This window comes from Ursus maritimus, unplaced genomic scaffold (genome assembly GCF_017311325.1).
Source record: "Ursus maritimus isolate PB19 unplaced genomic scaffold, ASM1731132v1 scaffold_15, whole genome shotgun sequence".
In the NCBI taxonomy this organism is placed as follows: Eukaryota; Metazoa; Chordata; class Mammalia; order Carnivora; family Ursidae; genus Ursus; species Ursus maritimus.
Genome location: NW_024423897.1, coordinates 35,906,020 through 35,932,860, shown reverse-complemented (window position 1 = coordinate 35,932,860; position 26,841 = coordinate 35,906,020). Strand labels below are relative to the sequence as shown.

The 26,841-nt window shown below is 41.3% G+C and overlaps 1 protein-coding gene across 1 annotated transcript in view; it reads left to right on the top strand.

The window, feature by feature from the left end:
* The window catches only part of SKP2 (S-phase kinase associated protein 2), a 31,300-nt gene extending 13,737 nt beyond the window's left edge, over positions 1 to 17,563 (top strand). Inside the window, exons 5-10 of the mRNA XM_008692636.2 lie at positions 1,399 to 1,533; positions 3,070 to 3,168; positions 4,357 to 4,487; positions 10,705 to 10,756; positions 10,930 to 11,037; positions 15,658 to 17,563. Of these exons, the coding sequence (XP_008690858.1) occupies positions 1,399 to 1,533; positions 3,070 to 3,168; positions 4,357 to 4,487; positions 10,705 to 10,756; positions 10,930 to 11,037; positions 15,658 to 15,871 (739 nt within the window). The 3' untranslated portion in view covers positions 15,872 to 17,563. The remainder of the gene's footprint in view (positions 1 to 1,398; positions 1,534 to 3,069; positions 3,169 to 4,356; positions 4,488 to 10,704; positions 10,757 to 10,929; positions 11,038 to 15,657) is intronic.
* Positions 17,564 to 26,841: the final 9,278 nt, after the last annotated feature.

Here is a 26,841-nt window from a genome sequence, read left to right as displayed (position 1 = left end):
CAGTTGAGTGCAAGTTGCATATTTTGCTGTGTGGCCTTTGTGTTGAAACATGGCGCAGCTTTCAGTGACGCCATTCCCCTTGAAGTTGGGGTTACTATTAGGCTCTGCCAGGGGTCAAGGATGCACATTTTGCTTCTCAAGTGGGGTCCCCGGAGGCTGGGCATCGTGCGTCCCAGGAGGCAGGAGCCACGCACTCACCGGCAGACGCAGGGCAGCCTAGCTCTTCCCACACTGCCCGTTTCTGATAAAAACAAGGTGTGAGGAGTCTTCTCAGATGTTATAATTCTGGGTATCCAGTCCTATGGTGGACAAATTTCCAACCTGAGCAAGAATGCCCTCTTTTTGTTCGTTTTGTGGAAGATTTTGAGAAACTACTTCTCTGTTACTGATAGTTTTGCCATATGGTTTAGAGCCATCTGAAACTTGAGTGGAATAACTAGATACTGAACAGAAAGATAAGCTAAAGATAGCAGAGTTAAGGACAAAACCTACATCCCGACTCTGGTACTTTCCCCTTCCCTCCATGGTCACATGGCAGCACCCGTCTTCCCCTGGTGATTATCCTTCTCCCATGGCTGTTCCTTCCGGGTCCCCTGCACGTGTGCGCTTTCCCCTCCTACTTCGGACTCTGTCCCTGGTCGCCATCTCTTGATTCTCATACTGTCCTTGGATATGCTGTCTTACACACCCACAGTCGTGCTGGAACTTTCAGATCCTTTTCTCTAGTTCAGCCCTTTCTTTCAAACAGACTTCTAGGCCCAGTTACCTAGAAGCTTCCACACCTGCGTTTCCTCCAGGTATCTCCATATTAGCCGTTGATACCACTGTCTTATCTGTTTTAGTAATTTACTCACCTTTGCCAGGAAGATTCATAGGCGTAATCGCCTTGTCACCCACATTCAGCTCATTCTCATGATGCCCACTAATTAATTTCCTAAGTGGGACTCTGTCGGCAGCACCATCTTGACTTGGCAGAAATCCTCCTGAATTTTATTTATTTTTAAAGATTTTATTTATTTATTTGAGAGAGAGAGCAAGTGCACATGAGAAAGCATGGGGGGAGGGGCGGAGGGAGAGGGGGAAGCAGACTCGCTGCTGAGCAGGGAGCCCAATGAGGACCTCGATCCCAGGACTCTGGGATCATGACCTGAGGCAAAGGCTAACTCTTAATCGACTGAGCCACCCACGCGCCCCCTGAAATCCCCCTGAGCTTTAAAATGAATGAGGGAAGGGAGTTATCTAGTAGCGATTTAAGACTGAAACTCTAACTACTGCTTGTGTATTTAGGGTCATGTTTGTGATTGGCTGCTCATCTGGGGAGGAGATGGGGTTGGATTTGATGTGGAGATACTTGGGTGAGCCGCCTTCACGGAGCCTCTCTTTTCCCTCTGTGTTTAGCCCTTTCCGTGTGCAGCACATGGATCTGTCCAACTCCGTAATCGAGGTGTCTACCCTCCATGGCATTCTGTCGCAGTGCTCCAAGTTGCAGAATCTCAGCCTGGAAGGCCTACAGCTGTCAGATCCCATTGTCAAGTGAGTGGCTGTCAGGAGCATGTGACAAAGGCAGTTGTTTTTATGTGCGTTACCTTTGTTTCCTGAATATAATCGGGGTGCCCTTCTGTCCATAACCAGATGGACTCAGAAAATATCCGTGGGGTGCCCCAGCTTCTGCAGTACTTTGCAGGACTCATCCAGGCAGCCCGAGTTTGCATGCTAGCTCTGTGCCAGGCCTCATGCCAGGTTCTAGACACACAAGGATGATGCACACAGGCACGGTCCCTGCCTCATTCGTGGGAGAGGCACATAATTACAGTGCGGTGTGTGGGTTACATGCATCGGTGAATATGTGGCATCACACAGAGAGACCTAATTATATTGAGGGAGGGCAGCCTTCGTAGAGGAAGTGACTCTTACGCAGGGTATTGAAGGTACTCAGGTTGCAGATGTGCACGTGATGAGGTGAAGGAGCCGACCAGGTAGAGCTGCCTGTGTGCTCTGAACTCCGCAGCAGGTGGGAACTGCTAGCGCGCCGGGTGCAGTGGCGGGGGGGGGGGGGGGGGGGTGCCAGCACGGGAGGAGCAGCTCGTCGTGGCCCCTGCCATGCTGTAGGAAGCCCGGACTCCGTGGTGGGCTCCGAAGAGGGAAGCGTGCTCTGAGAATGGAAGGAACATGTCCGAGTTGAAATTTAGAAAGATAATTTGCTGGACACCTTGGAGTGTTAACCAGATGTGGAAAAAACTAGACTAGCTAAGATGCTGTTGTGTTCATTCAGGTGAGAAATGATGAAACCTGATGTGAAAAAACACCATCATCATATAATAAGTACCAGTGTTTATTGAGCACTTACTGTGTGCCAGATACGAAGTTCTTCAAGGGTAATCTCATTAATTCTCACAGCAACCCATGCCCATGACATAAGTTCTGATTGTTCCCTTTTTACAGATATGGAAACCGAGGCACAGAGAGGCTGAATAACTTGTCCAAGGTCACACAGTTCGTAGGAGGCAGAACCAAATTTGAACTTGGCAATGGAGTATGATTCCAGAACTCTCGCTCTTAATCATGGAGTTCCACTAACACAGGCATTTGGGAATGTAGAGAGGGCAAATTTGAGAGATGTTTAATTGCAAGAACCTGTAGACTCAACAAGCAGAAGTGTGCCTACAAGCTCATTCTAATTATGGGTGAAATAGAAATAATGTCTATTCAAGCACTGGTTTTTGTTTTGTTTTGGTTTTGTTTTTTTAATTTAGAAACTACATCGCTTGGTGTTTCTTGTGTGCTTACTTTGTGCCAGGCATTGTGCTGAGCCTTTATCATATTATATAATTTAATCTTAGCAGCCGTACCAAGAAGGTACTGATTCTGCCATTTCACAGATGAGTCAACTGAGGCAAAGCATCCTGGTTAGTGTCCTACAGAGAGGGAGACATGAACTGAAACTCACTTCTGGCTCAAAGGCCTGCGTGCTTAACTACTGACTTCTCTAGCCTGCTTTCCTCAGAATGCTTATTAATTGAGTAACAGTATCTCATTGGTTATTCCTCTGACATTTTTCTCTTTTTCCAGTAATCTTGCGCAAAACTCAAATTTAGTGCGACTGAATCTTTCTGGGTGCTCTGGATTCTCCGAATCTGCCCTGAAGACCTTGCTGAGCGGCTGTTCCAGGTAGGAAAGGTTTGAGACTTGATTGTAGAACTGTTTTTGCAAATATACAATTATCCCCCACACGAGCGAGGAATTGGATCTATCCCTTGAGCTGTTCCTGACTCTGAGCTCTTGATGCTACGTACCAGCATCCTTCACGCTCTAACCTTTCTGTTCAAACGAGGAGCCAAATTGGTTAGGTTTGAAGAGGATACTTGTGTAGTAATCCCCCCCCTTTTTTTTTTTTTACTATTAAAATAAGGAAAATTTAGTAATGTGTTTATCAATAGTATGGTTGAAATTAATCTGTTCATACCTGACTATACAGTCAGGCTTTTTCCCTGTAGTGTCTGTACCTAACTAATGCAGATATAATAAATTTGGGTGACTCCATTAAAAACATCCTTATCTCATGTAATAATGTCAGCATATAAATAAGGCTACAGATACAGATGTTACTAAGTAAGACGAGGACGTGGCTCACAGAATACTGTGTGTGTGTGTGTGTGTGTGTGTGTGTGTCCTTTTTAATATCCCTTGATCTTTCTGCTATAGCATTGTACCTCTGTCTCTTTAATGATTGCTGAAAGTAGATTGCCTTTGGATAAGAAGTGTTATCCGTGAGGTAAAAATAAATGATCCTACATTTATTCAGCAATGTCAGGAATGGGGTGTGTGGCTTAATCATTGGATATTGTCTTTGAATTCATTTGCTCAGTCATTAGAAGTCAGATAAGGTGAAGAGACCTTTTGCAACATTCATGTCTCTTTATTGGGTATAGTCCATCAAATTTTTAAAGCCTCTCGAGTGATTGTTCAGTCTCTGTGGTTGTTTGCTGACAGCCAGGGTGGTTGAGAGAAAAAAGAGGCTAGAACTGCGCCATCTAGTTCTTCAATGAGGGTTGAGTCACCAGGAGGAGGAGAGAGTGTTCCCTCCATTTCCAGAAGGGGGCATCACTCACTAATACTTGGGCTCAGATCGCCTGGCAACTTTCTGGGGGCAAACCAGGGCAGGGGAGTGTGTCAGGAGGGGAGAGGGCAGTTTCAGGTGAGCAGAGGGAGTTGCTTCGAGAAGCAGAGTTTCTACACATGAAATGGTTAAGGAATCTGTGGCTTTGTGTTTTCTTTGGCAGCTTTGAGTCCGTGCTACCGAGAGCCCGTTCCTGTGTCCTGGTTTCATGCTTTCCTTCTTTCTCCTCTGGTGTGCAGATTGGATGAGCTGAACCTGTCCTGGTGCTATGACTTCACCGAGAAGCACGTGCAGGTGGCTGTCGCGCATGTGTCCGAGACAATCACCCAGCTGAACCTCAGCGGCTATCGAAAGAACCTGCAGAGATCAGGTAGGCCCCTCCCTTCTCGGCAACCACAGCAGTAGTGAGTGTGATTTCCTGAAGAGCTCCCAAGTGCTGTCCTGCATCGTTGGTCGCCTTTAATGCGGCGCCCCTGTTCTCAGTCCCATTTTTCAGATGAGGTGACAGCTGATGAGAAAGGATAGGTAAAGACAAACAGCGGGTGGGTAGCATCGAGACTGGAATCCAGCATCTCGAAGTGGAAACCTTTATACTTGAAACCAGTTTGTTTTTAAGCAGAACTTGTTTAATCCGCTACATTAGTAGGAGAGACCTGCAAGAGAAACTAGATGAATGCTGTGTTTGGTCCGTATGAAGCGGTGGTTCTCAACCAGGGGCAGTGTACCCACAGGGGGACACTTGGGGAGGTCTGGAGACATTTCTGCTGGCTGCAGCTGCGGGCGTGGTCCTGGCCACTAGTGGGCAGAAGCCGGGACTTCTGGTAAAGGAGTGCCCAGGACAGCAGAGTAGCACAGAAGGATAATCTGATCTGAAATGTCAGTAGTGCCACGGTTGAAAACTCGTTATAAACTCTGTTTACAAGCTCATATTTACAGCTCTTCTTAATTCGATCTAAGAGGACCGTGAAGTTGTTTAGTTGAACGTAGGCATTTGAAGTGAGGGGCAATGTGTGCACGTTAACAGACTTTATAAGCTTCAGCGTTCACTTATGCTTTGTTTATTTTGTCATTTTATTTTTTTAAAGATTTTTTAAAAATTTATTTGAGAGAGAGAGAGAGCACAAGCAGGAGGCAGAGGGAGAAGCAGACTCCCTGCTGAGCAGGGAGCCCGACGCGGCACTCGATCCCAGGATGCTGGGATCATGACCTGAGCTGAAGGCAGACGCCTAACTGGCTGAGCCACCCAGGAGCCTCCAGTTATGCTTTAATTGTCTAATTAATCTGATGACAGTATTATATATTCATTCTCAAAAATATATAAAATATGGAAAAACCACCAAGAAAAATAAATCATCAGTAATCTCACTAAGCTCTTGCTGGGCTTTTTCCTGCATAAAAGTGTTTTTTAAAGTGGGACGTAGTGCGTGAAATACTTTGTAGTATGCTTCTGCCCCCCACCCCCAGATAATCCCATTTTTAGGAGCTACACCACATCATTTGCATTGACTATGTGGTATTCTGTCACTTAGATCTGAAATCGCAGCCACCAAAAACAAATGAAATCTTGCCATTTGCAGTGATGTGAATGGAACTGGAGGGTATTATGCTAAAGCAAAATAAGTCAATCAGAGAAAGACAATTATATGATCTCACTGATACGTGGTATTTAAGAAACAACACAGAGGATCATAGGGGAAGAGAGGAAAAAATGAAACAAGACGAAACCATAGAAGGAGACAAACTATAAGAGACTTGTAATCAAAGGAAACAAACTGAGGGTTGCTGGAGGGGAGGTGGGTAGGGAGATGGGGTAACTGGGTGATGGGCACTGGGGAGGGTATGTATTGTAATGAGCACTGGGTATTATATAATACTAATGAATTACCTGTACCCCTAAAACAAATAATACATTATATGTTAATTAATTGAATTTAAATTAAAAAAAGGAAAAAAAATATCAGGAGGTAACAGAAGAGATTATGCATATAGAAGTTATTTAAAATGGAAAAAAAAAAGAATCTCAAGCAGACTCCACACTGAACAGGGAGTCCAACATGGGGTTCCATCTCAAGACCCCGCGATCATGACCTGGGCCAAAACCAAGAGTCGGACATTTAACTGACTGCACCACCCAGGCGCCCCTAAATTTTTTAAAGTATTAAACAGTTTGAGGAATTTAACTAAATAAAAATATAATTAAGTAATTAAAAAAAAAACAAATAGATATGGAATAATTTGTATCAATTCAATAATAATTTCTTCACTTGATCTCCTTGTAATGGACTTTTAGAATCTTTCCAGTTTTTTCCTTTTATAAACAACCTTGTCATGGACAGAGACAAATCTTGGTGTGCATTTCTAAGGGTGGATTCTTAAAAGTGGGATTGCTGAGTCAAGGATTAGGCTCTGTTCTTAAGCTTTGGGTTGTTCTTGCCAAATTGCCTTCCAAAGATTTTAAACTCCCCCCAGCAAGCAGCGTCTTCACGTTGAATCCCACCACCAGTTCTTCCCTATTCATCCCCAAGCCAAGAAAAGGCAGTGCCTCATTGACATTTCCTTATCTGAATTTCCCGTTTTATTGAGAGTTTTTCTGAATGAAACAAGGTTCTAGGGTGCGAGGTGGAGAAACTCTGCTGTAGGCAAGCTGCTGTTAATCTGTCCAAGTTTGGCTTTAAACGCTTCTCTTTGTTCCTCCAGAAAAGAATAGAGAGCTTGTTTACCAAACTCTGGCAAGAATAATAGGTAATAAAATCTTGCTTGTTAGACACATTCAGGGCAAGGTCAAAGATCCGTAATTTAAGTTGAAGTGTGTGTGCTCTGAGTTACGCAGTGGGAATCAGATGTTTCAATGTCTTTAACAGTGGTCCCCACTACACTATTTAGAAGATAATATGAATGCCCTTTTAGCTCCTAGACTGGTACTGGTCCGCCTGGGGTCAAGTTCCTGCTCTGCCGTTCCCTGGGTAGTCTTGAGCAAGTTGCTAAACTTCCCTGTTCCTCAGTTTCCTCGTCAGTAAAACGGAGATAATAGTGGAAGCCATCTCTTAGAGTCGTGGTAAGAAGGAAGTGGGTTAATCCCATGATGCGCGTTAACCCTAGTGAGCGTGCCGTGATCGTCGCTGTTATTTTTGCCACCCCCGTGGGGCAGTAGGGAAGCACTGACCAGGGTCTTGGATTTGACCTTGATTTCTCTAGATGAAATCACCTCTCTCCTTAAAATAACAGGTTAGATTTGGGGTTTAAGATGCCTTCTGGCTCAGGTGGCTCTCCAGCTCGAGGCGAAATGAAGGGGACAGTGTGTAGAGGGAATCTTAGTAGTGACTGCTGTTTACTAACCCTTTCTGCTGAGGGACGCCGGGGCTTAAATGAGGGCTGGACACTAGCCAGTTCTACCCCCCGAGGTTTTGTTCTTTCCTAGGTGGCATCAAAATCGGATTGGATCTAATTGGGGATTTGGGGGCTGGCTGGTGGGCTGGCTCCGTGATGGGTCGCTCAAGATTGTCCTGTGCACTTCTTCATTTTTTAGTCACTCATTAAACCAATGTTTATTGAGCACCTATGATGCGCAAAGCCCTGTTCCCGACTTGGGAGCTGTGGCCTTGAGCAAAACCGATGAAGTCACTGCTGTGCAGTGTACGTTCTGGCAGGGGAGCCAGACAACCCACAAATAACTAAATGTGATGAGAGGAGGTAAAAGCAGGAAGGAAAAATGGAGCGGAGTGACCAGGCAGAGTATTGGCCAGAGGGGGGCTGTTTTCAGATGGAAGGGCCAAAGAGAGGGCCTCTCCCTGGAAGTGACACCTGAGCAGAGGCCTGATTGAGTGAAGGCATGAGCTGTATAGATAAGTGAGGAAAGAACATTCTGGAACTGGGACCAGCAAGTGCAGAGGCCTTGATGGGGAACCAGTGTGAGAGGGAGCAAGGAGCACAGTGATAGGAGGTAAGATAGCCCAGGGTTCTCTAAGCCAAGGCAGAAGCTTTGTTCAGATTTTCTCTGAGTGAGATGGGAAGCCGCGGTAGCATTTTAAGCAGGAAATGAGAGGATCTGACTCCCCTGTAAAAGTCGTCTTCTAGTGCTGTGTTGAGACAAGGCTGTAAGAGACTCGGGGGGTGACGTGCAACGTGCCAAGAAGTGATCAGACATTCAGAAGCCAACAGGCTGGATGTGGGATGTGAGAGAACGGTTGAGTGTGCCTCCCGGGGTTTCGGCCTCAGCAGCTGATCGGTGACGTTAGCACTTTCTCAGAGACAGCGAAGACTTTAGGGACCACATTTAGAGGAGAAATGAAGTATTTGCTTTTAGGCATGAATTTGAGTGCCTGTCCCACATCACAGTGGGTATGTTGAGGGGAGTTTAAAATGCAGTTCTAGGGGTGCCTAGGTGGCTCAGTCGTTAAGCGTCTGCCTTCGGCCCAGGGTGTGATCCCGGGGTCCTGGGATCGAGCCCCACATCAGGCTCCTCCGCTGGGAGCCTGCTTCTTCCTCTCCCACTCCCCCTGCTTGTGTTTCCTCTCTTGCTGATTGTCTCTCTCTGTGTCAAATAAATAAATAAAATCTTTAAAATAAATAAAAATAAAAATAGAATGCAGTTCTAGGATTCAGGGGAGGGGAAGGGGCTGAAGACAGAACTGTGGGAAGAAAAAACCCCAACTGTGAACAAAGCTTGTTTATTTTTAAAAATAAATAACATGTATTCATTTTCTTTCTTTCTTTCTTTCTTTCTTTCTTTCTTTCTTTCTTTCTTTCTTTCTTTCTTTTCTTCCTTTCTTCCTTCCTTCCTTCCTTCCTTCCTTCCTTCCTTCCTTCCTTCCTTCCTTCCTTTTTTTTTTTAAAAGAGAGCAGTGGGGAGAGGGGGCAGAATCCTAAGCAGGTTCCACATCCAGAGCAGAACCTGATGGGGGGGCAGGGCTCCATCTCAAGACCCTGAGATCCTGACCTGAGCCAGAATCACAGGTCGGACACAACCAATTGAACTACCCAGGTGCCCCTATTGATTTTCTGATTGCAAAGTAGCACATGTGACTCTCTTCCCAATTCTGAAATTACCTGTAATCCCACCACCCTTGGGTGTATTTCCTTCCAGCCTTACCCCCCAACCCCATGAACCTTTTTCCCTCTGTGAGTTTTTATATAAATATGAGTTTTTGAGTGTGTTTTTACTAAACTGAGATTGTAGTGCATTGTATGTATTTTGTTTTGTTTTCACTATACACTATAGCTTGAATATTTTTTAATGTCATGAAGTGTTATTTAAAAGCTTTTGAGTAACTGCCATTGGCATTGCATTCCACAGAATGGATGGAGGTTAACAAATTAAAATAATTGGGGAAGGGGCTATTATAAGTATTGCTAAAGTGAATATTTTCTTGCACACCTCATTGTTTTTCTAAAAGTAGAATTACTGAGCCAAAGAACCAAGTGTATAATAATGCCCAGCCACACCAAAAAATCAGTTTGCTCCCCTGGAAGGCTGCATAAAATTAAATATCCACTTGTAATATACGTGGGACCTGCTTTATTATATTTCATCAATTCTGGATATTAGGATAGAATTTTTTTTCATTTGATAGCTGAAAAGCAATATGTTAATTTTATTTTTCCTTTCTTGCTCCATTTTTCTCTCTGGCCAAGTATTGCTTCATATTATTTGCCTATTTTCTGTGTTTATCTTTCTTTACTCTTCATATAAGACCATTAACTCTCTGTTTAATGTATGTTGGAAACATTCCCAGTTTTCTGATACTTCTTTAATTTTGTGTTTGTTTTGCTTTAACATGGTAGACTTAGAATTCTTACGTAGTAAATTATCAGCGTTTCTTTTATGTTTTCTTTTGTGTTTAGAAAATCCTTACTTATCTCAAGAGCCAATGAATAATTACCCTACATTTTTGCATTTTAGGACTTTTAAATATATGTGGAATTTATTTGGAAATATTATTTGAGTTGGAGAAATAAGTTTTTTCCTGCTTGTAGTAGCAATATAATTTTTAAAAATAACCTATGATTTCCCCCACTAATTTTTTTTTTTTAAGATTTTTTATTTATTTATTCGACAGAGATAGAGACAGCCAGCGAGAGAGGGAACACAAGCAGGGGGACTGGGAGAGCCTGCGGAAGAGCCTGATGTGGGGCTCGATCCCATAACGCCGGGATCACGCCCTGAGCCGAAGGCAGACGCTTAACCCCTGTGCCACCCAGGCGCCCCTCCCCCACTAATTTTAAGTGCTACCTTTATAATACGTTATTTGTTTATAGATGATGGTGTTTGGTTTTGCATTTTGCTAGTGTGAGTGGGTTTTTTTTTCTTTTTTCCCCACGTAGGTATTGCAGATACATAGGTAAGCTATGGGTTGTTATTAACTTATCAAATTACATAGTTTTCTTACTATTTCCAGTTGATTCTCTTGGATTTTCTAGGTTCAAAATCTTATATGCCAAGGTGATGATTCTGTGTTTTATTTCTGAGAGTGTGACTCTAATTGCATTCATCGTTCCAAGCGTCTAGCGCAAAGTCTAACGATAGCGTTGACAGCTGTTGATAGTTGTCTTGTTCCTCATTTAACAGTGACCATCATTTTCTTCCCTAGATGTCTCAACCTTAGTTGGAAGATGCCCCAATCTTGTCCACCTAGACTTAAGGTATTTTTTTTCGTTTATTTATTTTAAAACAAACATTGAAAAATCACGACTGCTCATTGAAGGAGGAAAGGATCTTAACATGTTGAATTGAAGAACCACGCGGCCGGTTATTTCTGTTTTCGCCATCTGAACTGATGCATAGGTTTTGAGTCTGCTCTTCTGCTCTGTTCCAGCGATAGCGTCATGCTGAAGAATGACTGCTTTCCGGAATTTTACCAGCTCAACTACCTCCAACATCTCTCACTCAGTCGGTGCTATGATATAATACCTGAAACTTTACTGTAAGTCTTTCATTTTCTAAAAGTAGGAGAAGACAGGGAGCAAAAGAGATGCCACTTGGTGCTAATATCTGCTGTTATTAATAGCAGATGCTTAAAACTGGAACATCTGGAGGGGAGGCGGGTGGGGGATGGGGTAACTGGGTGACGGGCATTGAGAGGGCACGTGATGTGATGAGCACTGGGTGTTATACGCAACTGATAAATTACTGGACACTACATCTGAAACTAATGATGTACTATATGTTGGCTAGTTGAATTTAAATTAAAAAAAAACTTGAACATCACCACTGGTGTACCACAAGGAGGTTAGGGAAGTGCCACAAAACAGAAAAATCAAGGCAAAATTTTTTGCTTAAAATATCTTGGAAAGTTGACTGGGATAATTTACTAAACATTTATTATTTAGCTAGAAGCAGGTTTAAATATTAGAATGCCACGCTCTGGTATCTGGAAGCCTTGCAAAATGAGAAGACCGTGTTTTTACCTCCAGCAAGCTCAGAGTATAACTGGGGAAGCAGACCCAATGGGGACTTTCTTCCCTGCTCCCCCACATTTTTCAAATCAACTCCAGTTAATTCTGAAAGGCTCCCTCTGGGCTGAGATGAAAATTCTGTAATCTTCTAGTGATGTCTATCCTGGACGGTGGTCAAAGAATGGGAGGAATGGCATCATGTAAACGGTAGATGGCATGAGTCCGGTGCTATCTTGGAATGGGGGAGACTGACATCCAGGAGAGTGAAGTGACTTAACCTGAGGCTGTAAAGAAAGTTAATGGCTGAGCTAGGTCTGCACCCTAGGTTTTCTGGGCCGATGAAAATAGTCCGTAGCTAATCCAGTAGCTGTTAGGAGGGTTCACTTTGTACCTGCTCAGCACCTTCCACAAAATCAAGGGAGTGCCAAAAGGAGTCTGGGCTGTCTGTCTTTTACAAGGTGCTATTCCCAAGTCATCCTAGGAGTAACATCGTCTGTTTATTTTTAAAGTTTCCTTTCTTCTATCCGCAAAGGGCCAGAAAATCCTTCTCGTGTAGGTGTAAACGTATAGCAGTTTTATTGAAAACCACAGGAAGTCAGTATCTTGAATTTGGCCGGGCGCCCCGCTTGTTCCAGCCGGTACGCCTTGACCGAGGCTGTGCCCTCCTGGAGCCCCCTGTCCGAAGGAAGTAATTTAGCTTCTGATTCCTGCCAAAGAAGGTAGTGAATTTGAACAAAGAATTTTTGTAGTCCTCGAACGATTGGTTTGGATCTTCTAAGTTAGTCTCAAGAATTAATAAATCAGATACGTCAGCTATACAGGGTTAACTAGTAGAATTAGAGAATCCAGTAATTACATTTTTAATTAATCACTTTAATTAATCTTGGGGCTCAGGGTCTGAGCCAGTATCTCGTTTGAAAAAGCACTGCCTAAAAGGGATGGTCTTCACTTCCGTGGCTCTTAGACGGTAGGGTGTGAACTCCTCTATATGGAACCCGTATTAAAATCTGGTGCCCTCTAGTATCCAGAACTCCTAGGGGCCTCTAGCGTCCACCCAGAGAGCATCTCTGTCACCTGTCTCTCCTGTGCTAGCCGTCTGGGCTTTGGCGTCATTGCCTGTGCAGCCCCTGGGGACGACAGTTATCAGTCTTTTGGTTGCTTTTCTCAAGAGAATCTTACCCAGTCTCACTTCTGTTCTTTCTCTCCCGAGAAAGAAGCTAATAAGCAGGTAATCCCCAATGCTTTTTCTTGAGCAGAGGCTAAGGGAAGGCTGTGAGCTCTCACAGTTTAGTATTTTCGTCCAGTAGAATAATAACACTTGCGGGGTCCTACCTGCAGGCAGAGTGAATGGGTGGTTAAGGGCACAGACCTCAAGTCACGGACCTGAGTTTGAACCCTCACTGCCTTGTCGTGACTTGTCTCAACCTTATCTTGAAATAAGAAAAATGGGCATCAGGAGTTCAGATACAAATCAGATGACCAAAAAAGAATGAGAACAGAGAGAAAAAAGATGCTCTCCTTTTACTTGAAGGTAAAAGAGTGTGTTTCTTCAGGCATTATGTAAATAGTACACTGGTTAAACCTTATGAATCCATTAAAATGAGTTTGCCCGTACCCTATCGTTAGAAGTTTCTTAAGATAAAGTGTTATTTTCTCTAATTTCATTCTGGCAGCTGATGTACTCGAAATTCATAGAAGACTTCTATGGATCCTCAATAATAATTTTGAGAAAGCCATTTATGCTAAAGAATTCTTATTTCTTAGAAGTGGGAAAATAAAATTTGAGTGACTTTCTTCTGTAATACTAGTGCTTTAGAATGCTTGGGAGACCGTAGGTTTTTCTTCTACAGAATATGTCCACATTGTATCTATTCCTTTCGGCCTGAAGTGATCTTATCCCCTATGTCCAAACTTTCTTCTGATTATTCCGTATCTCTCGTTCAAGTAAGAAAGCCACGTTGGAGATAGTAAACTGATCTGAGATTAGGAGAAACTAAATAAAAAGTCTGTGGTAGGAGAATTTATAGTTAGGCGTTTACTAGATTTTATAAGGAAAACAGGATTGTGTCATTGAGGTAAGGTGTGGACCTGTGAAAGGGTCTGTAAATATCTTTCGTTTACTTGGATGAACCAAAGATACACAAGACATTATCCTTTTATATTTCTTAAATTGGAAACAATGGCTCTTCAACTGTTTATTCATTGCTGTTTACTGTCCTTTGGTTGCTTTTCAGTCTAAAGATAGATGCTTATAAATTTGTTCTAAGATGACACATGTACTAAGGGGCGTTCAGTGTTGTTTTGTTTCGTTTTATTTTCGGTCTCCTTAAAATTGTGAAAGACTTTCTGGCTTTTCAGCCTGGATCATCCACCATCCCATGGTGTGCAGCTCACTCATTTCTCACCTAGGACACCTGAGTGTCTTCTGAGAGTCTGCTGCCATTTCCTTCCTCCCACCAAGGCTCCTTCTCAGCACTGTTGCAGGAACATTTCTTCCGCCATCTGCTATACATCCTTTCCTCACTCCCACCTACTGTCCACTGTAGAATGACTTACAGTTTGGCTAATTCAAATATCCCAGCACCCAAATTCTCATTACAAGGTTCTCAAATACTCAGATTTCACATAAGAGGGATTTAAGGTTGGGGCAGAATTGCTGTCATCTTAAGTGATGTTGAGTGTAAGCATCTCTGTGCTGCGGCCTTTCTTTGCACTCCTGTGTCTATTCCAGAGATCAGTTTACCTGAAGAAGAACAGTACTTTGTTATTCCTTATCGTCTTTTTTATCTGTTGTAACCTCCAGATCTTACCTTCCTTTTATGAACTCCGAGCATATTTATCCTACTTAGATAGTACTCTTATTTTCTAAATTACCCTTCATCTTTATTCATCTAACATGTATTAGACATCTGTGGTGTTTAATATACTTGTTGAAAGTAGGATAAATACATTTAGGGGTAGTGGGGTGACTGGGCGAGTGGGTTGAACGTGGAAAGTCCTAAGGCCAGTGGAACAGTTTGAGTTCCGTAAACAAGAGGGCAGCATCAAAGGCTTGGAGGGTGGAAGGGGTGGAGGGGTGACATAACCTGAGCTAGGCTTTAGGAAGATGCCTTGGACCTTGACATATAGAATAGGCTGGAAGGAAGAAAGATTGGCGGCCAGGTGATAATTGCTATGAGGAAAGTGGTTTTTTTAGAAATTATCGGCAACAGGAAAATAAAAAGGATGCTTCTAACGCTAGGTCATTGATGTGTTCATTGATCTGCAGTGGGATTTTGTTGATATTCCAAACTAAATATTCCCTTTCCTAAGACTTTGTACTGTGTGTCCCAACCTGGAGCAAATACAGATCAGAGAGATGAATTTCTAAGCACATAGATCTGAGTTAAGAAGAAAGAATCATTACCTAGAAGTATTTACTTTGGGGAAACAGTCTCCCTTTCTCGTGGATCAGAATGTCACTGTTGACAGAACTGTATTTCACTTAATGGGAAATAGCTGAGAAGAGGATTGGCATAGATGTGACCCCCCCCCAAAAAAAGTGCTATGTAGAGAAGTCAGACGGCTTTTGCCTCTCGTAGAAAAGGTGTGAGCAGTTACTCCTTTTCTCCACCTGCACCCAACTGCATAGCCCCGTCCAAAGTACCTTAGTGAAGTCGCTGTTAGGTTTTGTCGCAGGCAATGGACTTACTGAGAAGTTACCTTAACTTCTGCTGTTCTTTTGAGAGGAGGAGACTAGTTCAAATAAAGGTCAAGTCCATACTTTGAAACTACGTGTAACCCGTGGTGATTCTTTACCATCACCAGCTTCTAGCTTCTCACCATACGGTAACTCCTCTCAATTTAAATCAAGAACGGAGAAAGGAAACAACTATGGTTGGTTTTAAATAAACCTCGGGGTATTCAGGTTGTGAGAAAACATTTAGCAAAACGCGCCTGCATGGGTCCTCAGGCCATATTGTCCGAGCCGTAGCCTGTGCTTTCTGCTTTGATTCACCTTTGCTCTTTCCTCAGATCATTGATGGCAAATTGTGTTTTCAATTTGCATTTTATGGACTATGATACAAGTGGCACAAATTGGGTCATGGAACTCTAGTGGATCAGTCACCATGGACTGCTACTCTGAAAGGTCTCTCTTCCTTTTCCAGTGAACTTGGAGAAATTCCCACCCTAAAAACACTACAAGTTTTTGGAATCGTGCCAGACGGTACCCTTCAACTGTTAAAAGAAGCCCTTCCTCATCTACAGATTAATAGTTCCCATTTCACCACCATCGCCAGGCCGACCACTGGCAACAAAAAACCCCAGGAGATATGGGGCATCCGATGCCGGCTGACACTGCAGAAGCCCAGTTGCCTATGAAGCATTTATTGCAGGATGCTGTCCCCTCTTTTCTTTGGAACAGGGAAAATAGGCAGGTAGCCCGCTTGCTGGAGCACTCGGCTGTTTTTATTCTTGGTTTGCCCTTTGCCTTCCTTCTGCAAGTATATTAGACAACCATTTGAGAGTGAAAACTATGAAGTTTTGCTTTTTCTAAATAACCAGAAAAGCTTCGGTCACTGCTTCTGTGCACTTAAGAGCCTAAGTTTAAGGCCTTTTGGAATTTTAGGAGAGCCTGTAATTTCAGGATACCTTAAACAGCAAGATTTGAGCCACCTCTTTCAAGTGTCCTTCTTATTCAATCTATTTAGAATCAAGCGTAAGATTCACCACCAGCAAATCATTTTCACGATCTATATGGTAACTTTCTTCTATTTAATTTCACAGTATTGCTTTGTAAAACATAGATTGGTAGAAGTATTTGTATTGTGAACGGAACAAAAGGAGAATCATAGGATAGTAGCATTTCTGGCAATCTCTTCCGGAGATCGAAAAATAGGCATTTCAACTTTGCCTTTAGATTTGAAATTAGGTTCATGGAAACAAAGCCCTGGGCAATTCACCTGGAAATCTAAATGAAAAACAACTAACCAATCAGCGGTAAAGAATTGGTACAGAATTTGAAGGCTCAAGAGGCAGTTTTCTATGACGGGTTAATCTGAAGTATCCTCTAATGCACCTTCGTGAAGTTTCCTTCATGCCCTGTGTTCCCAGAATTCCGAATTAGCTGAGGAAATATAATTGTGGTCTTCTAACTTTCTGATCAAGTGATGTTAACGTGAGTTCTTTAGCTTTTGAGATGACTTGCTTTGTTTTAGAAAGGTGGCAGTAGCCAGTCTTTATTCTTGAAATGTTGGATGGAACGCCAAACTGAAGTTGCCTGCCATTTTCCTTTATAGCCAAGGTTCTTAAAGTTATTTTTATATTATTCTAGAATCAAGTATTTTAAATTGTCTTCTTAAAAAAAATTGTCTCCCACAATAATTGTTTGAAAGTCATTGTTTTCTAGTTACTAGACCTCGAGTTCCCTAAGAACTACATGTTCATTGACTCACAGACATAACCTCGGAGTAGGTGTGGGTTCCACGCAGTTTCAAAGCAGTAAGACAACTTGAAACTTACAAAGTTAAGACTCAGGTGTGGAATCTTTTGATAGCAACAGTGATTTTTTTTTTTAATGGTGTCTAGAAGAAAAAGGATTAAATTCTACTTAAAAAAACAAAACAAAACACTAATGTCTTTAAATTGATGACCTTCCCATATGTTCAAAATGGAACAAAAAGAGCTAAAACCTGTTATTTCTGTTCACATTAATTGTTTTTAAATCAGACTTTTTAAATGTTAGAAACTACGGTATGAAGTGCCCTTATCAGCTCAGGCCTAAGGAAGAACATTTTAAAGTGGCATTATACGGGAAATGATTGTTTCGATTTTGTACTAGTTAAAAAGTGCTAAATATACTACATGAAATTATTGTTTACAGATTAGTGACAAGGGCTGATGATAGGATCCATTTGGACTGTGATTTCCAGATGCCCTCAAACATGCAGTACTTCCAAACTCAAGTCCAGCCATAAGCTATTTTGCTAACATGTCAGAGTAATCTGTATTTTTGTATGTGATTTCTACTTTTATAGACCTGTTTTAAAATAAAACACATTTTTATAAAAATGAGTTGTTCCGCTAAGTTGTATTCCTTTGTTCTTTCTCTTTTTTTCCTTAAGTACTATGGTTAAAAATAGAAAGCACTGTACGGTATGCCTTTGGTATGGTGTGTCCTCGGTCCAGCCCTCTAGTTAAAGACCTACAAAACTAGCCCTAAAATGGTCCGCTCTGTTCCATCCACTTCTTATGCTTTCTGTCAAATTAAAATGATAGTGTGTAATGCTTTCTGAGAAAGTGCTAAGTACAGGCTTATTCTTATCTTTAAAGTGCTCTAAAATAGTAATATTTATAAAACATTTGGAATTCGGGTGATTAATGTGATTCTCAAGGCAGCTAGTATCACTTTTTAAACATAGCCTGGACCAGCTTACGCTGTATGTTTTACTCTTGTTAGGAGACTGTTTGGCGCACTGTCTACCTAAGAGGTCTTGGGAATTCCATTCCCTTTGACCCGTGCATTCAGATGGTAGAATGGTGATTCTTACTCAACATCACCCCCCCCTTTTTTTTTTGGCTGCTTTTTGTTATGCTGTTATCACTTTTATGCTTGCTTCTTTAATTATGAAAAATGTCAATTACCTGCAAAAATTAGAGACTGTCATGAACCTCATCATTCACTTTTGTCATTAACTTATGGCCTGTCTCATTTTATCCATCATCACAACCGCTCCCTCACACCCCCACCCACTCAAATTACTTTGAAGTAGAGTTTATAAGAATTTGGTATATACATCTGAAAGAGATTCTCCTGAATTCATTCTGAAACATTAAATATCAAGACACTGTTGAAAATTCCCTAGTCGGTCTCAAGTGCTCCCCTTACACGGGTTTGTTTTGATGAGGCTCCGGAAGTCCCCAGAAGTCCCGACCAGGCGTTTGATCGACACTCTCCTAAGTCTCTTAACCTTTGGGTTCCCCTCCCCCCGGCTTTTTTTCCTTTGTTTATTTTTTGAAAAAACTAGGTTGTCCTGTGTTCTACCTACTGACTTTTGTTGATGTGAGCCCTGTAGTGACATGTAACAGGTTAATCTGTCCCCTGTTTCCATAAACTGGTGGTTAGATTAAGCAGCAAAAAGCCCTAGACCAAGGGGCATTTTGCCACCCAGGAGACGTTCGGTAATATCTGAGAACATTTTTTGGTGGTCGCAAGCAGAGGGGTGCTGCTGGCATCTTGCAGGTGGGGCTAAGGATGCTGATAACTAACCGTCTTACAAGGTATAGGACAGCTCCCCACAAGGTGTTATCTGCTTCAAAATGTCAGCAGTGCCGGGCTTTGAAACCCTGCTCCCAAGGCTGATCTTACCAGTTCCTTTTTCAGCGAATCGATTCTTGCTAGGTGGTATCATGTTCTTCCGTCAAGAGGCACGTAACATCTGGCTGTCATTCTTTTTATGTTTCTCACATCTGCCTGTGGCCCTTGATTCCTCCCTCTCCTGTACCCACGAGTTCCGGAGATTGGACTTTCTGGGTAAAGTAACTCGTATCCCTTCCGTCCTGGTGAACTTGATTGCAGTCCAACGTGTACTGAAGAGCTACAACGTGGACAATACTGTGTTTGAGCGGCAGCAGCTGGGACGGTGCAGAGCACCTGAGGAAAGGCACAAAGTAACCCAGAGACCGGAAAGAACTAGAAAGAAACCCCTTTCCACTGGATGCCCTAACCCTGCCTGCAACAAGCAAAAAGGCAGCCTCCTCTTTTGTTAACACCCTTTCTCCTTCCCAAACTCGCGGAGTAGCCAAGGAAGTCAAAAAAAGACTCTTCCTCATGAGGCCAACTCTTCGTGGTACGGGCTGAAGCGCTAGGCTTTGGCGATATTTTAGTCTGACACTGCATTTAAAGCAGAAAATCTACAATAACCCATTTAAAATCCTCATGGAACTACTTAAAAGATGAATACAATGTTTGTGAGGAATCATTCCACAAAGAGAAGAGATGTTTTGAAGAGAAGATCTGAGGCAGAAGGAGATAGCTATATAATCAAAGTGTATTTACCAAAGTTATTTTAAGTAGATTAGTTTCTTGTGAAAGCCAAGAAGAACCAGCCTCGTGTGACAGCATCATTCAAGCGCCCTCCATCCATCCGAAGAAAGTAAGTGTGGGAAGTAAACAGCATTTGTAGTTGGGGGAAATGTCTGTGTAGAAGAACAGTTTGTAGAAACCTGGTTCTCAGATACTGTCCTACTTATTTCAAATTTCCATCTAGCAGGTCCCCCCCTACACATTCCATAAGGAAAGAATGTTCAATTTCAGTATGTTAAAACTGTTGTTTATTATTGTAATTAGCAGTTTCTTCCCTAGCTTTTTATTTTGATGTAGTTCTGTTTATTTTTGCTTTTGTTGCCCTACATCCAAAAAAATACTGCTGAAAGTGATGACAAAAGGGTTTACTGCCAGTGTTTTCTTTTAGGAGTTTTATGGCTTCAGGTCTTTCTTACATTTTAGTCTTTATTCCGTTTTCAAGTTTATTTTTGTCTCGAGTGCAAGAAAGTTCTGTAGTTTCATTCTTCTGCATGTGGCTGTCCATCTTTTCCAGCACCATTTATTGAAGAGGCTGTCTTTTCCCCATTGCATATTCCCGCCTCCTTTGTCATAGATGATAGTTGATCCTTAAACAAAATGGCTTTGAACTTTATGGGACCATTTATATGCATATTTTTTGAATACATATATTGGAAAAATTTTTTTGGAGATTTCAGACAATTCGAAAAAATTCTCAGATGAACCCTGTAGCCTAGAAATAAACAAAATTTTAAAAAGTTAAATATGTCATGAGTGCATAAAAGTAGGTAGACACTATTCTATTTCATCAATGACTACCATAAAATAAACACAAACCTATTATAAAATGTTAAAATTTATCAAACTTACGTAAGCACACACAGACTGGCGCCGTTTGCAGTTAGAGGAATGTAAACACGTAGAGATGCCATATTAAACCGTAATCATAAAATACCCGCAGTACGGACCGTGCTCCTGCGGGAAATGTATAGCCACCTGCTGTTGCTGTGGAAGTGAGCTCAGGGGTTGCAAGAATTCGCTTACGTGGCCGTGTGTTCCCGTCATCTGAGCAGGTCGTCTTCAGTGCATTGCATATCACTTTGAAAGATTTCTCACAGCTCTCACGTATTTGTCATCATGCTGAGTACAATACGTGACCTTGAGTAATACCTTAGGATCCACATGACGTGCCACTGGCGGTACTGAAATTGGTCCCAGGAAGCGGAGAAAAGTCATGATGTTACAAGAAAACTTGACTTGCTTGGTATGTACCATAGCTTGGGGTCTGCGTTTGCAGCTGCCCACCATTTCAAGGTAAATGGATCCAGCTAAGGACTGTGGTAAAAAAAAAAACAAAAAGGAAATGTGTGAATCTGTGGGTGCAGCCACACCAGCAGGCGTGAACACCATGCACTTTTTACAAAATACTTTTTTATCTTGTATTGAAAATGCAGCTTTTGTGTGGGTTCCGGATTGGTGTAAGAAAGGTATACCTGTAGGCTAATATGATTTGAGAAAAAGCAAGGTCATTATATGACAACTTAAAGTAAAAGGGAGGTGAAGCATTTTAAGCTGCAGAATTTAATGCCAGCAAAGGGTGGTTTGATAATTTTATAAAGAGGTTTAGCCTAACGCAAGGTAACAGGAGAGACAGCTTCTGCCAACGAAGAGGCAGCAGACAAGTCCCCAGAGCTCATTAAGAAAATCATTGAGGAGAAAGGATATCTGCCTGACCAGGTTTTAATGCAGGTGAAAGTGGCCTACTCTGGGGGGAAAAAAATGCCACAAAAGACATTTATCAGTAAGGAAGAGAAGCAAGTACCGGTATGTGAAGCAGGAAGGGACTGGCTACTTTTTGTCCAAATGCAGTCAGGTTTATGATCAGCACTGCCCCTTGCTAACCCCCAAGCCTTGAAGGGAAAAGATAAACACCAACTGCCAGTCTTTTCGTTGTACAAGAAGGCCCAGACAGTAACAACTCTTTATAAAATGGTTCCATGGATGCATTGTCCCTGAAGCCAAGGACTGCCTTGCCAGTAAGGGACTGTTGTTTAACATTCTTTTGCTATTGAACAACGCCCTGGCCATCCAGAGCCTGGTGAGTTTATCAAAGTGGTCTACTTGCCCCCCCCCCCAGTACAATGTCTCTAATTCAGCAGTCTCTAATTCTTGATCAGGGGGTCATAATGACCTTCAAGGCTTACACACAGTACTCTATGGAGAGGATTGTCAGTGCTTTGCAAGAGAACCCTGACAGAACATCATGAAAGTCTGGTAGAATTTTTCCAATGCAGATGGCATCGTTACAGGAAAAGCCAGGAAAGCTCTCGAGCCCTAAACAAATTCCTGCCGGAGAAAACCATGTCCAGATGTTGTGCGTGACTTCACAGGGTTTGTGACAGAGCCAATCAAGGATATCATGAAGGAGATCGTGGATATGGGGGGGGGGGAAAGGTGGGGAATGAAGGCTTTCGAGATAAGGTTTTCGGAGAAATTCAAGAGCTACTAGACGCCACACCAGAGGAGTTAACTAGAGATGACTTGATAGAGGTGAGCGCTTCTGAACCAATGCAGACGATGATGAAGACAAAGACATAGAAGCAGCAGCAGAAAACAAACCGACATTAGACAGTCAGGTCAGGGTTCTGATTAAGACTGCTTTCGATTGCATTTACTACCTGGACCCTTCTATGAGACGGGCACTGAAACTAAAGCAATGGTGGGAGAAAACTGGCACTCCATAGAAATATTTTTAGCACAAGGAAAAAGCAAAAAGGACAGAAATCATGATGTATTTCCGTGGAGTTAACACGGAGTGTGCCTGCCTCTCCTGCCTCCCCTCCACCTCTTCGTTTCTGCCGTCCCTGTGTCTCCGTGCAAGTCCGGCCCCTCCTCTCCCTTCTCCCCAGCCTCCTCGACATGAAGACAATGAGGATGAAGACCTTTTGATGATCCATTTAATGCGTACTAAACAATCTGCTGTACAGTTAATAAACTTCTCTGCTGTATGTATGTGTGAATGTCTTCATGTGAAAACCTAACCGTGTGGCAAGAACTGTCTGATATGTTGTGTCATCCTCATCATCACCTGCGTACTCACAGGGAGGAACGTCACGTGCAAAACACGTCTGGAAGTAGATAGCCTATCCTTACGTAGGCAGAAGGTGAGTGATTTTAATATAAAATTAATAACATTCTTCTTACTATTTTATAACTGCTTTTGAAAAATTACATTACAGCGTGCCTCTTTCTTGTAACTGGAGAAACTGTATCAGCCTGTTATCAAGGTAAGTGGTTTTTAAAAAAAATATAACTTTCTAATACTGTGTTATGAATATGACTGTCATGCTCTAAGTATTTTATAATGATTCATTCACAGGTGTACAGGCTCGGGCACTGTGAAAGCATCGTATTTACACTGGGCTACTGTAAAGCGATGATCTTGCTGCCTCTTTGTAATCGATGCATGAATCATTATAGCTGTGAACAAATAGGAATCTGTTTTTCACATTATCTTTTCATTTTTCATGTTTAGTGTTAATATGTGTAACATTTACAGTGTTTTTTATAAGACAATATTGATGATAGTAATGACAAATGATTAATCTTATAAACAGATTGTGGATATGGGGAAAAAAAGGTGGGGGGTGAAGGCTTTCGAGATAAGGTTTTTGGAGAAATTCAAGAGCTAATAGACACCACACCGGAGGAGTTAACTAAAGATGACTTGATGGATAATGACTTAGATTATATGGTAATGTAAATGTATTTTCCTTATGATTTTCTTAATATTTTCTGTAGCTTTATTGTGAGAATACAATATATAATATATAGTATGTATATATTACATATATGTGAGAATACAATATATATATAATATGTATATATTACATATATGTATATATGTATACATATATGTATATAATACATATACAAAATGTGTTAATCAACTGTTATTACTAAGGCTTTCGGTCAACGGTAGGCTATTAGTAGTTAAGTTTTGAAGGAGTCAAAATCCTTTGGAGAATAGCTGTGTTGGCAGGGGGTCATGCCCCTAACCCCCACATTGTTCAAGGGTTAACTGTAATTGACCTTCTGAGTATGGGTTTATTTCTGGGCTCTTATCCTATTCCATTGATCTGTGTGTCTTCATTTGTGCCAGGACCATATTGCTTTGATTACAAAGCTTTGTAGTATAGCTTGAAATCAGAGAGTGATACCTCCAGCTTTGTTCTTCTTTCTCTAAGACTGTGTTCAGGTCTTTTGTCGTTCCATACAGATTTTAGGATTATTTATTCTAGTTCTATGAAAAATGCCACTGGTGTTTTGATAGGGATTGCATTGACTCTGTTGATTGCTTTGGGAAGTATGTAGTTTTTAACAATATTAAGTCTTCTAATCCACGAGCACAGAATATCTTTCAGTTTGTGTCATCTTTAATTTCTTTCATCAGTGTCTTACGGTTTTCATAGTGTTTCTTTCATCTCCTTGGTTATATGTATTTTATTCTTTTTGATAGAACTATAAGTGCGATTGTTTTCTTAATTTCTCTTTTACATAGTTTAGTATTAGTGCATAGAAGCCACAGATTTCTGTATATTATGTATTATGCAGTTTTCCTGAATTCACTTATTCTAATAGTTTTTTGGTGGAGTCTTTTGGGTTTTCTATATATAGTATCATGTGATTGGCAAATGGTGACTGTTTTACTTCTTCCTTTTCAGTATGGGTGCTTTTATTTTTTTTCTCATTTGATTCTATGACTAGGATTTCCAGTACTACATTGAGTAAAAGTGGGGAGAGCAGGCATTTCTTGTCTTGTTCCTCATCTTAGAAGAAAAGCTTTCAGTTTTTCACTGTTGATTATGGTGTGAGTTGTGCGTTTGTCACATATGGCCTTTATTATGTTGAGGTTTCTTTCCTCTATACAAACTTTGTTGAGAGATTTTATCGTAAGTGGATATTGAATTTTGTCATCTATTAAAGTCATCATGATTTTTATCTTTTTTTTTAAGATTTTATTTATTTGACAGAGAGAGAGAGAGAGCACACAAGCAGGGGGAGCAGGAGGGAGAGGGAGAAGCAGGCTCCCTGCTGAGCAAGGAGCCCGACGTGGGGCTTGATCTCAGGACCCTGAGATCCTGACCTGAATGGAAGGCAGATATTTATCCGACTGAGCCACCCAGGCGCCCCTATGTTTATGTTTTGGTGATGTGGTATCTCATTTTGATTGATTTGTGGATATTGAAGCACCCTTGCATTTCTGGAATAAGCCCATCATAGTATATGATCTTTTTAGTATATTGTTGACTTCAGTTTGCTAATATTTTTTTGAGGGCTTCTGCATCTATGATTGTCAGGGACATCAGCCTGTAATTTTTGTTTGGTCATGTCTTTGTCCAGTTTTGTTTTCAGGTTAATGCCAACCTTCTAGAATGAGTTTGGAAGTAAGTGTTCTTTCCACTTCAATTTCTTAGAATAGTTTGAGAAGGATAGGTATTACCTTTAAAAAAAAAATATTTGCTAAAATTTATCTGTGAAGCCATCTGGTCCTGGACTTTGATTTGTTGGCAGTTTTTAAATTACCTGTTCAATTTCTTTACTAGTAACTGGTTCGTTAAGGTTTCTCTTTCTTCCTGATTCAGTCTTGCAAGATTATATGCTTATAGGAATTTATCATTTTTTCAAGGTTGTCCAATTTATTGGTGTAAAACTATTCGTAGTAGTCTCTTATAATTTGCAGTGTCAGTTGTTAACTTCACTTTGAATTCCAGTTTTATTTATTTAGGCCCTCACTTGAGTCTAGCTAAAGGTTTATCAGTTTTGTTTATTGTTTCAAAGAACCAGTTCTTTCAGTGTTTTTTTCTCTTTTTTTTAGTCTTTATTTCATTTATTTCTGCTCTGATCTTTATTATTGCCTTCCTTCTGCTAACTTTGGGTTTTGTTTATTCTTCTTTTTCTAGCTCCTTTAGTTATAAGGGTACGTTGAGATTCTTGTTTTCTCTTGAGGTAGGCCTGTATCATTACAAACTTTCCTTAGAAGTGCTTTTGCTACATCCAACCGATGTTGGCGTATTGTGCTTCTGATTTCATTTACCTTTAGGTATTTTCTGATTTCCCCTTTTTATCTCTTCATTGACCCATTAGCTTTGTTTAGCCTCCACATGCTTGTATTTTTTTCCATTTTTTCCCCCTGAAATTAATACCTATGTTCATACTGCTGTGGTCAGAAGATGCTTGCTAGGATTTCACTCTTCTTAAATTTACTGAAGCTCGTTTTATAGCCTAACATATGATCTGTTCTAGAAAATGTTCCATGTGCACTTGAAAAGTATGTGTATTGTCCTGTTTGGGGTTGGAGTGTTCTGTATATTATCTCCTGAGTCCATCTTGTCTAATGTGCCAATTAAAGCTACTGTTTCCTTACTGATTTTCTGTCTGGATGATGTATGCATTGATGGAAGTGCAGTAGAAAAGGCCCCTAGTATTACTGTATTACTGTCAATTTCTCCTTTTATGTCGGTTACTATTTGGTTTCTATATTTAGGTGCTCCTGTGTTAGGTTCATATGTGTAAGTGTTATATCATCTTGTTAGTTGATCCCTTTATCATTATGTAAGGCCCTTGTCTTTTGTTAGTTTTTGTTTTAAAGTCCATTTTGTCTGACAGAAGTATTGCTACCCCAGCTTTCTTTTCAGTTCCATTTACGTGGAATATCTTTTTCCATCCTTTCACTCTCAGCTTGTGTGTCTTCTGGTCTGAAGCCTCTCGTGGGCAGCATATAGATGGTCTTTTCTTTTTTTAATTTTTATATATTCAGCCACTCTGTTTTGATTGGTGCATTTGGTCCATTTACATTTAAAGTAATTATTGTTAGGTATGTAATTATTGTCATTTCGTCCATTGTTTTCTGGTTAATTTTGTATTTCTCTTCTGTTGTCTTCCCTTGTGGTTTGAGAACTTAATTTTTAGTGTTGTGTTAGGATTCTTTCCTCCTTATTTATGGTGTATCTGTTAGAGGTTTTTGGTTTGTGGTTACCATGAGGCTCCTACATAACAACTTGTGTATACAGCCGTGTTTTAAGTTGATGGTTGCTTATATTTGAAAGCATTCTAAAAACACATTTTTACCCTCCCCCGTGTTTTGTCTTTGACATCGTATTCTATGTATCCCTAATTGCTATGGTTGTAGTTGATTTTACACTTTTTCTCTTTTAACCTTCCAACTAGCTTTATAAGTAGTTGATCCACTACCCTTACTGTATGTTTGCTTTATTACCAGTGAGAT